Genomic DNA, 13382 nt, shown 5'->3' with positions numbered 1-13382 from the left:
AAATCCACTCATAATAAGACTCAAATGATTATTACTACCAGGAAAACCTGAAAAATGATTTTGCTTCAATTCTCATTAGGTAACAAGTTTCCATTTACCTGTGGGGCTCTTCATGTCATATTATAAACAAATATTATTTTAATATTATTATATCTAAATATATAATTGGTCTTCATTTTATTTGTATATCAATAAGAAAGAGATATAAGTACAAATAAGATAATACCATAATATTTAAAAACATGAATACATAATAGTCACAAACAGGTTCAGTGGGTAAATCTGAGAAAAAGAAAACAATGTGGGTGCCGTAGGACCCTTTTGATTCAATGTCTTGGCCCCTGCCTCATATATCTTATCCTCATATGTCCTTGAAAAATTAACTGAGCTAAGGAAGGTCAGAAAAGTGTTCTTTCCATTTCATAGCCTCACTGACCCTGGCTGGGTTCAACTGACTTTCTGAATCAGTCCATGGAAGAAGCACAGGACTATCAATTCTGACCCTACCTTGGGTAAGATGTAAAGGCAAAGAAGAGCCCACAAAATCAGAGCTAGAATTTTAGTTATACATGTACATTTACAATACTACATTTCTTTTACCTTAACTCCTGCCAACCAGTTCACAAGCATGTACTACTGGAAGTCAACACAATGAATGCAGGATCAGGCTGGTCTGTGGAAACCCATTGGTGGATGAAAAACATGTGAAAGACACATCTGTCCAACCAGAGCTTAAAGCAGGACATCTATCCTTTCTTCCTTGGATAGTCTTATCCTGTACCTACTATCAAGCTTTTGTAGAGTGTCCTCATATTTCAAACTGACCAGTCTTTTTGAGGTTGAGAGAGAAGCCAGATATTCACCAACTTTGCTAGTGAAGACAGAGCATGTCCTTTTTACAAGCCCAAGTTTACTTGTCTTTAGACACAAGAGCCTAAGGCTGTATGATCTGTCAAGACTAGAAACAAAACACTATAATTCCAAGTGAATATCCAGTCATAGCTTAGCTTATCCTAAAGCAGAGGGGCTTTGAAAGATCTGACTAAAGGGGAGTTTGTGTTCATATTAGGTCTCCAAGCCATTTTCAAGTTGGAAAAATACTGACCTCAGTAGATGGTCGACTGTAGAAATCAGTCCTGACCCTGTTTCTTTAGCAACAACAGAATTCCCTCCGTTATTTAGAATCATCCTCCCTTATGTTCTCCAAGAAGAGAAACAGTTTCTAAATAAAAGCTAGACACTGCTTGTGTGGGTGGACACAGGGAAGAGGAAGAGTAGCCTTTAAATTTTGGGCACTTGTCTGTTTCAGGTTGTTCATAAATGCATTGAGATTTCTTTCAAAATTCTTCATCCCCTTCATTTAAAAAAAAGAACACAGTACAACTAACCTATTATACAAAGCAATTTATAAAATATTGAACATGGAAAGTGACAACTCTTTTTTTGTAATATGGAAAAAAAGGGATGTCTAAAGATGATAAATACTGATCTCAATCAAGTTAACTTCTCCAACACTAAAGTTGGATTTTTAATTGGGATCACTAAGCTGGAAGTGGTGGCACACATGTTAGCCCCGGCATGTAGGAGAAAGATGCAGAAAGAACAAGTACAAGGCAATCTTGTCTATAGAGCAACTTTGGTGACAGCTTGGGCTCATGAGGTTCTGTCTTGTTTATGAATTTCTATTTGGTCTTATTAAATAAAAATAACACAGAACCAAATATAGGGGTGAAAGAGAGATCAGGGAAACAGGGAAAGACACCAGCCAACCTTACCTCACCAACTCTGCAGTTTCCAAATACAGCAACTTCCTGTTTACCCACACCTATATGCCTTGCTGTTCTGCCATCTGATTTGCTCTCTCCGTTCAGCTACACTACTTCCTCTTCCTACCCAGCTCTGTCACTTCCTGTCCCTCTGTACAAACCTCCAGAACTCCGTGGTTAACTAGCTTTGGAATTTAAAGCATGTGCCATCACACCTGGCTCTGTTTCCAGTGTGGCCTTGAACATACAGAGATGCTGCCTGCCAAGTGACAGGATTAAGGGCATGTGCTATCATTGCCTGACTTCTTTGTTTACTTAAAATGGCTTGCTATTTCCTCTGATCTCCAGGCAAGCTTTATTTATTAAAGCACAAATAAAATATCACCACATTTCAGCACAAATAAAATATTACTACATTTCCCCTTTTTTGTCTAATAAAAATAAAAAAAAATTTAAAAAGTTCTAACTATTGAATCTACTCTGAAGAAAAAAGATAAAGAAATGATAGAATAAAGGGTAGATTATTGAATCTACTCTGAAAAGAAAAAAAGGAAGATGGACATCAAAGACACTCCATGTGGAGTTTATCTTCTTCTTGGCAAAAACAGCCATTTGAGCAAGAAACTGCTCTTGCCTGGACTACTGGTAATAAGTTGTATAAACTGGGCATACAGAACCCATAGGAAAATGACCATTGAATTTGCCAAAACAAGGCAAAATGGTCCTTTATGTTCCTGGTTTCCAGAGGAGACTGCCAGACATCCTACAGGACACAGGAAGAAGCAACTGAGAGACTCTAGGCCTGTAGGTTGAAGAATAGATGCCCTAATGTTACAGAGGAACTTGGGTGAATGTCAAGGCAGGCAGCTGTCTCTGTCATTCTAGATGTTTTGGAAGTTGCTTACAATGCTCTTCCTGTTTACTTAGGTAATATATCTTTCTGGGGTTTTTGATGTAGTTGAAGATTAGATAGTTATAATTTTCCTTGGTTATGATAAAAGACAAATTAGATATGAAACTTTAGACTTATAAATATAGGACAGATAGAATATTTTATTTAATTTTGCCAAATACAAATAGATTAGATATTGTTACTGTAATTCCTGCTTGATAACTGTTCTATTATTTGTAATTTTATTACGTTAAAGTTAAAACCTTCCTTTTTGTTTAGAAAGAAAAGGGGAAATGCTGTGGGATAATGCTGTGTACACTGGTTTAATAAAACACTGATTGGCCAGTACCCAGGCAGGAAGTATAGGTGGGTGAGCAAACTAAAGGAATGCTGGGAAGTGGAAGAGCAGAGTCAGGAGTCACCAGCCAGACACAGAGGAGGCAAGATGTGAAGGCAGAACTGAGGAAAGGTACCAAACCACATGGCTAAAAATAGATAAGAATTATGGGTTAACTTAAGTGCAAGAGCTAGTCAGTAATAAGCCTGAGCTAAAGGATAAGCAGGTATAAATAATATTAGTCCTCTGTGTGATTATTTTATAAAAGGTTGTGGGACTGTGGGTGAGAGATTTGTCCCAACCACAGGCCAGGCAGGACACAGGAAATCTTCTGCCTACAGTGTCAAAAAAAGTCTTTTTCCCAGCCTTTTATTCTGAGGTAGTATCTGTCTTTGAAGTTGAGGTGTATGCAACTTGCATGCAGCAAATGGATGGATCTTGTTTGGATGAGAGAGAGGAGGGATTCTGCAGGTGAGGGACATCGAGATCATGATGGGAGGACATGCAGAGATGACTGGCCACACTAGTGGAAGCCCATGAACTGTGGACTGGTGGCTGTGGAGCCCCCATGGGACTACACTAGCCCCTCTGGATACAGAAGACAGTTGTTTGGCTCAAACTATTTGGGGGGCACCCAGGCAGGGGGATCAGGATCTGTCCCTGGTCTATGGGCAGGCTTCTGGAATCCAGTGCCTGTGGTGTGACGCCTTGCACAGCCTTTGTGCAGTGGGAAGGAGATTGGACCTGTCTAGGCTCACTGTGCTGGGTTCTGCTGACTCCCCATGGGAGAACTCGATTTGGGGGATGTAGGGATGCGGGGTGGCTCAGGAAAGAGGGCTGGGGGGGAGGAGAGGAAATCTGTGGATTGTATGTGAAGTGAGTGGAAAATTTCTTAATAAGAAAAAAATTTGAAATTAGAAAAAAGCAAAATCCTAAAACCAAAATAAAAAGTGAGCTGTAATAGTTGCATTTGTTCCTGACTCATCATTTAGAAGGAGATGTTAGGAATCTCAAAGGGAGCTTCAATACCAACTGCAGCACAGAATAAGTTCAGATTTTAGTCATTCTCTTGACTAATCATTAACAACAAGATGTTCCAGTGACTCTTAGTGAATGCTGTTATTCTATTTCAGGTAACCAGCAAGTCCCCTTCACTGAACACACATTAACTAGAGAACTAAACAAAAACCATTTACACAAATGGCTATATTTCATGAAGGAATGATAAAGAACAGACATGAATCCTAGATAACCACAGCCTGGAGGTTCTGTGTATATTAGAAAAGGAGAAAGCCCTGTTTTTGTACCCCTTTGGAGAAAAGCAAGTGGGTGACAGGAGGGCTATTGACAACTGGTCCTAGTAGAAGCTATAAATAAACAGGGCACTACATGGTGATTCTTTGAATAAGGAAATGTCCTTAAGAAGACAGTAGTGCACTTCTAAGATTATACTCATATATTTAGCTGGACCTCCTATAGTTTTCATATCCATATCTCTCAAAAGACAAAACCAAGAACCAAGCCCTCCATACTCCCACTGACATGTGGTTCAAATAAACACCATCTATTTTCATTCATTTTTCCCCATAAGCATCCAGACTACAATCATCTAAAATCAATTTTTCCATTATACATACATTTTGTTAGCAACCATGCTTTGGCTATCATTAGCCCATTCCTTAGAAACAGTTCTAAGATAACAGTAAAAAAAAAAAAGTGATAGTTTTACAGAGTCCTAGATCTCTCAATCCCCAAACACATTTTACACCTTTGTAGCACTATTCTAACACAAACAATAAGAAGCTGTATCTGAAGTATGTATTCTGATATTCACAGCTCAGATCCGCACTGCAAGTTACCACCTTTGCATCCATCAGTCATGGCATTTAAGATATGCCCAAAGCTGGAGCGTCCACCACATATATGTGAGCTATGAAATGTCCTTCCCCCACCCACTGACCATAGTTACAATGAAACCGTTAACTTGTAAAGTTATCTGAACATGCTTATCTCAAGCAAGTCTTGCAAATCAGTGATAAACTTCAGTATTATGTATAATCTAATAATTTAAGACACCAAGCTTGTATCAAAACAACTACGAAGGATGGGATGTGTGTGTGTGTGTGTGTGTGTGTGTGTGTGTGTGTGTGTGTATGAGCTCATGTGTATGTGTGTGATAGAATCAAATCATTGGTAACTTTTGAATGTGCGTGTGCACACATGCATGTGTATTTATATGTGTGGATACAAGTATGTGTGGGTGTACTTGCAAAAGTGTGTATGGGCGTTGGCCAGAGGTTGACTGCAGGTGTCCTCCTCAGTTATTCTCCACTTTTATTTGCAGAGGCAGGGTCATGAGGAACCTGGAGCTCACTTACTTGTCTAGTTCATGTAGCCAGCTTGCCTACGGGATCCTGTCTCTATCTCCTGAGCTCTGGGATTGCAGAGATGCTGCCATCCTTCCCTGGCTTCCCTGTCTCAAGATCTGAACTCACTCTTGCCCTCACTCTGGCGTGACTAGCACTTTGCCAACTGAGTCGTCTCTGTAGCCCAGGTTTTTTTTTTTTTTTTTTCTTTGATTCAGGCTAAAAAGGGTTAAAGATAGGTGGCTGTGGTATCAAACCCTGGGACCTCAAAACTCATGTTTATCACTTGTACTGACTAGACATTATCAAGTTACTCTTAGTTACTTCTTTGGCTTCCATGTTTTTAATCCCCAAATGGGAAATGGCAGTATATCTACCCAAATCAAAGCTTACTTTAAAAAGCTATTAATAACTGATGTAAAATGTCCTTAGCATTAGGTATAACCAGAAAAACCAATAAATTCTAATATTCATTTTATTATCAAAACCCTACCATTAATTTTCCTGACATAACTACATAAAACATAGCTTTTTCAGCCCCATGCCAAAAAAACAGAAAAGAAAAATGGATACAAACATGGGAGTCCCTCCCTTAATGAACTTATAAATTCAATACTTAGACAAATAGTAACTAGCATATTGGAACATCATACATTTATGAAGACTTGGAAAAATCAAAAAAGTTCCCAAACACAAAAACTTTAGAGAGAGCATGCACTGTGTTACATACTTGTTTTACAAAGAAGAGATTTCTTTACAAAGAAAACTCACACTGAATAACTCTCAAGGAATAGACCCTAACTTTGCTCATCTGTTTACCACAACAACCGTTAACAGTCTCAAGAACACAGCAATAGCCTAGGAAGTGTGAGAAGAACCAACTTTGTCTGAAAATGTCCTCCCAATATTCCAGGCATTTAAAGTAAACACTGATTAGACCCTTGATTGAGTGGCCTTGTTTAATGATCTCTGTCTTGGTGAATTTCATTTCCCTGATCTTTCTGCTATTCCTCTCTTCTCTCATTTCTCTAATATCCTTTGTATGTAAATTCTAAGTGCTATAGCCACCCACAATGAAGACTGAAACCAGTTGAGAGTATGATTGGCAGCTTGACAAGCTCTGAAGGCAAATATGAAAGTTTGGACCCTATCACATGTAGAACAGGCACGTATAATATACATGTGATGGATAAATATAAGTATTATACACACATATGTGTGTTAATCTCCTGAATTTGAGACAGAACTGTAGACAACAATTGGCAGTTTGATTTTGCTTAAGTATGTAGGAGAAAGTAGAGGGTAGTCTTTTTTTACCTTAAAGACTAGGACTTACTAGGAATCATTTACTATAGCTTTTAGAAATCGTTGCTCCACAAAAATCTCTTCCTTTTTATTGCCTGTAAAAACAAATCAATGCTAAAAAGAAGTCCCCATGTCAGCATACCAAGTGTTTTGCATTTGAATTATACCATCACATTCAAAACACTGAAGCAAAACTGAAACTCCTTTTGGCGTGTGACAGTTAAGAATTCAGAGCAATGAAATGAGAGATGAAGACAAAAGCAGCCTCACAAAAGGATTAAATAAGATCACCCTGTAAGTGCTGTCTTCTCCATGCAGACTTTTACCTGCACAGGATACTTGCTTGGAAAGACTCATGCACAGAGTAATTTCACATCCATTTCTGGTTCCATCTCTGCACTGAAATATTTATAGGGTATTCAGTGTTTCTGGGGTAAATTATACCTAGATCTTGGTAAAGCTGAAATCACTTAAATTACCTTTTTTTGTTCAATTACTTGGAAGAATGGAGAAAGAAAGCTTGACAGAATAAAAAGATGTATTAAGCAATGGCCATTTCGTAGCTGTAATTGCACAGCTTAGTGGATATTGATGCCTTCAGGGCTGTGGGCAGTCACCGCAGCTATTTTTACCAAAGGCTTCAAATAAAATCCAAATCAAGTCATATTATTTAAATACACATATTATGCTTGAACATCAAACTTGAGCATTTCATTGGTTAGTGTGTTAGGAATAACACAGGAAAACACACATTCACAGTGCACTTGATGGAGACACAGCACTGTGCTTGGGCATGTTGTTATAGATACCTTCTAAAGCAACCTGGATAACCAAGCCCTAGAAAACAGTCTTGCTGAATCTCAGAGATTTTGGAAATATTCCAAATTCTGAATCACTATTACTGATCGTATGTTGCTGTCTCCCAGAAATTCACAGGATAAATCCTTAGACCTCAATGTAACTGTACCTCAGAGAGAAAAGGGTGGAGCTCTGAGCTGACAGGATTGGTTGGTGTCCTCATAAGAAGCGTCTGAAGAGTCTTTGGCAACTCTTGTGTCTATCTCAAGAAAGACCAGGTGAAGACCAGTAAAAAGGGGAGAAACAAGACACAGAGGTCTCCAGAAGAGGCACCACTGCGCCTCGATCTGGGACTTGGCAGCAGGAGCAGACTCAGTCACTCTGGATGAGACTCTAAACTCGGAACAGGAAAAGTTAGCCTGCATCAGTGTAGGGCATGGCTTCTGACAAGCACTGCAGTCCAACTACACAGCAGCGAATTGAAAAATGCCAGTAGAACATGTTGAGTGTGCATGTAAACATAGATATCACACAGACACACACACACACCAGATATATACACACATGCACACAGCATACATACACATATACATACATACATGTATACACATACATAGCACATACATATACCCATGAACACTGAGCATATACTTACACATATGAACATAAACATATATGCATACACACACATGTACACTCATATACATGACACATATTTTCATGCACACATGCTATACACATACATATGCCATATATACACACATCACACACATGCACAGATGAACACATGTCATACACATGCACACATAGAACTTAATGAATGCCTTGTGGTTTCTATCCTCTATCATTTATTTATTCACTTATTCGTTTTGAGAAAGGTTCCCACTATGCAGGTCAGGTTAGTCCTGGCATCAAACCCTATCTTCTAAATCCAAGGAAACACTGGGGGAGGTTTCATAAGGAAAGGGAGACCACCAACACAGGCCGAATCATCAGATGCCTGCTTTGAGGGCGTACAAGTGCCCAAGTCCAGTTTGGCCAGGATTGTTCAAAGAAGCTCCGAGCTTCCAGAGAAACATTCCACATCATCGCGTGTTAACTTGAGAATGGCTTTACCAATAAGAAGTAACCGTGTCTCTCTCAGGAATCACTTCAAGAGCTGGCGAGACGGTTCAGGGGTAAAAGCACTGTCAATCCCCACGATGTGGGGCTGGTTCCCGGCTCCCTCCTGGCCGGAAGGTAGAACTGGCTCCAGCAAGCCGCCCTCCACTCCACGGTGCCATGTGCCTGCAAACACATTTGTGCTCTCTCTCTCTCTCTCTCTCTCTCTCTCTCTCTCTCTCTCTCTCCCCCCTCTCTCCCCTCCTCTGAATAAATATGTAAATAAATGTAAGAAAATTTTAAAGAATTATTTCAATGATCTTATCACTAAGCAACTGTTTAGGTTTAATTTGACAGACTATAGTCATTTTCAAATAGTGATACTCATATTTAAGCTGAGTACATAATCCATATTAGATCATTTAATAGAAAACTAATTACAAACAGAAAGCAAAATGTCAACAAAACATTTAAATAATTTTTTTTGGAAAAACATACATAAACGTCCAAAATCCAAAATTTATCTACTTATAAAATATAAAACATGCTTTCTTCTTTCATTTAGAAGCTCTGTATTATCAGAATGCCACGGATTTATCCAAATAACATATTAGCATTAAAGTACTGTCCCTAATTTCACGCAAATTTCACAGAATAAACTTAGTACTTGTTTAATTCATTAACTCACAAGCTATCATATTGGCCCCGGAATATTTTTCAGTATCAGCTAAGAGATGCTACTGTAGATGACAGTAGATTCTGGAGGGAAAAATGGATTTGAAAGTTTTTTTTTTTTTCTGGAACCAGGTGTTCAGATAAGAAAATGGTACAATAACCTATATAAAAAATAAGTATTCGGTTATTGGGGGGGAAAGTAGAAATCAGACAAAGAAAGATGTAATCAAGAAGCAAGGCTGACATGCCTCAGGGAACAACCTGGCATGGCATAAGGGGACAGAGAGGAGCTAAGAACGACTCGCATGCAAATTTCTAGTTTGAGCAATGAGTAGATAAAATTAGACACCAACAGGAACTAGATCATTCTAAGTGCTGGCCTATACACACGTGCACACACATAACCATATGCAAATTGTCCCGTGTTTCTGTTTAATCATGCCATTGTCTCACACATCCCTCTCACAGTGGCTGGCTGTGCACAACGTTTCCACAATGAGAGAATTAGATGTTAACAAACGGCAGGGCTGACACCATACATGGACACTGTAATTCTAAAAATGCTCCAACACAAACAAACTCTGCCACCATTTCAGCATAAAGGGAAGGCTGCTAACATGGACACTGGAGATAAGAATTGATTTTGTAATAGAAATTATTTGTGTTTCTTATCTCTAGACAAAACATTTCAGCACCCAGGAAGAATCACCTCCTATAGTGCTAATTAGCAACGTAAATCTAACCAAGAGCAATGTCAAAGGACTTTATTGTTTGTCTCTATATGTGGTAATTGAATTTCTGACAGTTTGTCCTTTAAAAATGCAAAATATTTAATAAACCACAGTTTAAAGTGGAGATCCCAATTTCCACATATCATCACTAAGACTCACAGACAGAAAAACATAAAATGCAATAAAGTAGGAGGTAACAGCAAATTTATTCAGAAAATGATCAGTGACAATTTTCATACATGTTAGAAGAATCACAAAACCTTGGTTTGTCAAATGAATATTTCACACTGTAAATTCTAAAATGTGTCTGCCTTCCGACTAACACTAAAACAAATAGTGTTTGTTTATAAAACTGGGCAAGTGTCCCTACTGGGATATAAAATTATAGGCTGCTATTCTATAAAATTATGATGAAATCTTTTACATGATTTTATATAATAAGGCATCTATAGCAGTGTAAAAACATTCAGAAAAAAATTACTCGGTCTCTAATCCTTACAAGAGTGAGTTGATACTTTCTCTGTGTGTGAGTGTGTATGTGAATATGTGTGTGCTCCTGTAGAAGGGTATGTATGTATGTGTGTGTATATATGTGTATGTCTATGGGTATGCATAGGTTTGTATGAGTACACATGTATGTGTATATTGTGTATGTATGTATTTCCTAATGACACTATTATCTTTATTGGGAACTATTTACCTATTCTCAAATAGTATAAAAACTACAATATGACTCATATCACATTGATTACTGGTATCTTCTAACAGTGCATAAGTGGTTGGTACTCACTGGTGAATGGTTGCTTTGGGGGTGGGGGCTTGTTGGTTGAGTAATACAAGTCAAATCACCTTGCAGCTCTGACTATGCCCTGCTAACAGAACATTTATTCACTTATTGAGAATCACCTTAAAAATTACATGACATGGGATAGCAAGAAACATCCTGAGGTACCAAAGCCACCTCAGTGTTGCTCCTAGAGAGGCAACTTCTGAATAAGCAAGTCAAATATAGAAAATCAGCAACGAGACCGTCTGCAACCTTCCAAAATACATGGGCTGGGTATAGCTGTCATTTCTGACTGCAAACCAGAGCCTAACAGTTTCCCATCCTGACATCCTGGAAATATTCAGCTGAGGAGCTCATAGTGTATCAAACATTCATCCACAACATAGCATGGTGGAATGTGCCCACCATCCCCTCTATCCAATCAGCACAACTATTTGATTGTAAGATTCTGACCATTGGAACAGTTCTCAAAACAATTGTGACTGATCAGTTGTGACAACCAATAGCTCTGAAAGACCTAAATCTAAGAATCATCAGAATTAGTAAACCATGAACACAGATGGACCTGATGTTTTATAATACAAAACTAGACTGAGAAATTACTTCATCCTAGTATATGAAGGGAGAGTAATGTTTACCAAAGATACCTTCCCAGAATACAGAACCTGGTTTACAAAAACTGTACTGTGATCACATTGACCAACTTTCTAACAACAGTCTGACCTTTTATTATAGTCAGATACCTTAAAAAATCATACATGGAGTAAGTATTTCATTCTGACTTTTCCAGAAAGAACTTAATCATGGTTTAAATATTTCATAAATAACATGGAAATGACACACAAAATCTGTGTTCTTTTTATCATGGTACATAAAAATATGTAACTTAAATGTTGCTTGCAAAGAGGAAAAGTCTGTATAAAGTCTCATGAGTGTCAAAGAAGCACTAGTTCGTTTGTTAAATCTATTCTAATATCCAAATTAGCTGGGTCAAAATAATTGACACTGGGATTTTTTTTTTAATTACAAATTTAAACCAGTGGTTCTTACAGTGTCTAAAATTAAGCCATGGAACCATGCTTCCCTTGTACATAGGCAATCTTCCACAGATGTATGCACAAGTATTTAAAGGGGGTGCTGCAGACTAGTTAGTCCCTTTTTGATTTCAAAACAATAGTTATTGAATAGGATATAAACTACCACATGTTGGTTTGGCCTACATGAATGTAAGCCAAAGTCATCAATGGGAGCCAGAAAGTTAACATGTTGAGAAAGAAGACTATTTATTTAACAATTATTTATTGAGAATCTTCTGAGTGCCAGGAGAGTCAGATGATCTTTCTGCTCTTAATGAGCTCAGAACACCTACTCAGAACACCAGTGCAAAACCATAGTCCCGACAGACAAACTGCAGAGGTGACCCTGGCTCACAGAAAAGGAAAGACCCCCCAGTACTTTACATGCATGGTCTTTGTTAAGGACGTGGAATGCTGAGAGACTCTGCAGATACTTTGTTAGAAATGCTGGGGACATTGCCTGTCACCCTTAGAGTGCCACTGACACATCAGTCACCCCAAGATCACTGTCCTGTACTTGATCACGCGTATCCTAACCTGTTTGTATTTCATAAATAAAACATCATCAATAAATAATGAGAATTAATCAGCCAGAGTTGACCTTCTGATGATGGAATTTGTAAACGTTACCTAAGAAAAATAGATACAGCTACACTTCATTTATTCAGCTACTTTAAATATTTGGAAACATCTAAGAACTTCAAAAGCAGCAAAACAGTACATTAAGCAGGTAAAAGAAATGTCAGCACCTGTTCCCTTAAACAACACATGTGAAGTATAAGATGGTTCCAAAATCACATGGAGTCTATGTAGGTTCGCATTAGAGGTAATTCTAACAGGCAACCAAAGACTAGAAATCAAGGGATGAGTGAACAGAAACACACAGGCTGCAAATAACAGATCACAGCTGACAAAAGAGCAGAAAGTGAAAGACACAGAGAAATGAAAACATGAAATGCATGTCTGAAGCCATTCAAAGCAGAGCTGGCTTTACAGACGATCGTACAATGATGGCAATGTTTCTCTCTGCCTTTCCCTCCCCTCGTGCACACAGGAGCTGCCTGCCGGAGTTCTTTTAATAATAGTACCAGCCTTTCAGCACTTGTAACACAATAATTTTCCATACAAAAGGATGCGTTAATGATGCACTGAGTGGGGAGGAATTTAGGACCACTCAAAGTTGTGTGTTCCATTCCGGTGTTCTTAATTGCTCTGTGAAGACATTTTGTTTTAGAGTTTTGACTGGTTTTGCTAACTGCATGAATGTAAGATACTTTCAAGCACAACTCTGCAAAAAATAACATTTTGAAAGCATGACATGTAGCACTATGACTATAATGGCAATTAAAATACTGTTGAGAACCACACTGCCGTAAACCATAGGTAGCAGGCTAAAAACAACAGTGGTAGTCACTCCTTTGGATAAGAATGTCTGTGTGTATGTAGTGTGCACATGTGTACATGCTCATGAATGTGCGTGTACAACTGCACATGTCTGTGGAATCCAGGGTCCAATTTTGGGTTTCTCTTATCACTCTCCCCTTTATA

The 13382-nt window shown here is 38.4% G+C and overlaps 1 protein-coding gene across 4 annotated transcripts in view; it reads right to left on the bottom strand.

Moving 5' to 3' along the window:
* The window catches only part of Asxl3 (ASXL transcriptional regulator 3), a 178300-nt gene that overhangs the window by 132307 nt on the left and 32611 nt on the right, over positions 1-13382 (bottom strand). For 2 of the 4 annotated variants that reach the window (XM_028887710.2, XM_028887712.2), the window contains exon 3: positions 11463-11465. The exons of the other annotated variants lie outside the window; for them this stretch is intronic. In XM_028887710.2, coding sequence (XP_028743543.1) covers positions 11463-11465 — 3 coding nt within the window. The remainder of the gene's footprint in view (positions 1-11462; positions 11466-13382) is intronic. 4 annotated transcript variants of the gene reach the window in all.

This window comes from Peromyscus leucopus, chromosome 19 (genome assembly GCF_004664715.2).
Source record: "Peromyscus leucopus breed LL Stock chromosome 19, UCI_PerLeu_2.1, whole genome shotgun sequence".
NCBI classification, from domain to species: Eukaryota; Metazoa; Chordata; class Mammalia; order Rodentia; family Cricetidae; genus Peromyscus; species Peromyscus leucopus.
The sequence above is the reverse complement of the archived record's forward strand: the minus strand, read 5'-3'. Positions and strand labels throughout refer to the sequence as shown.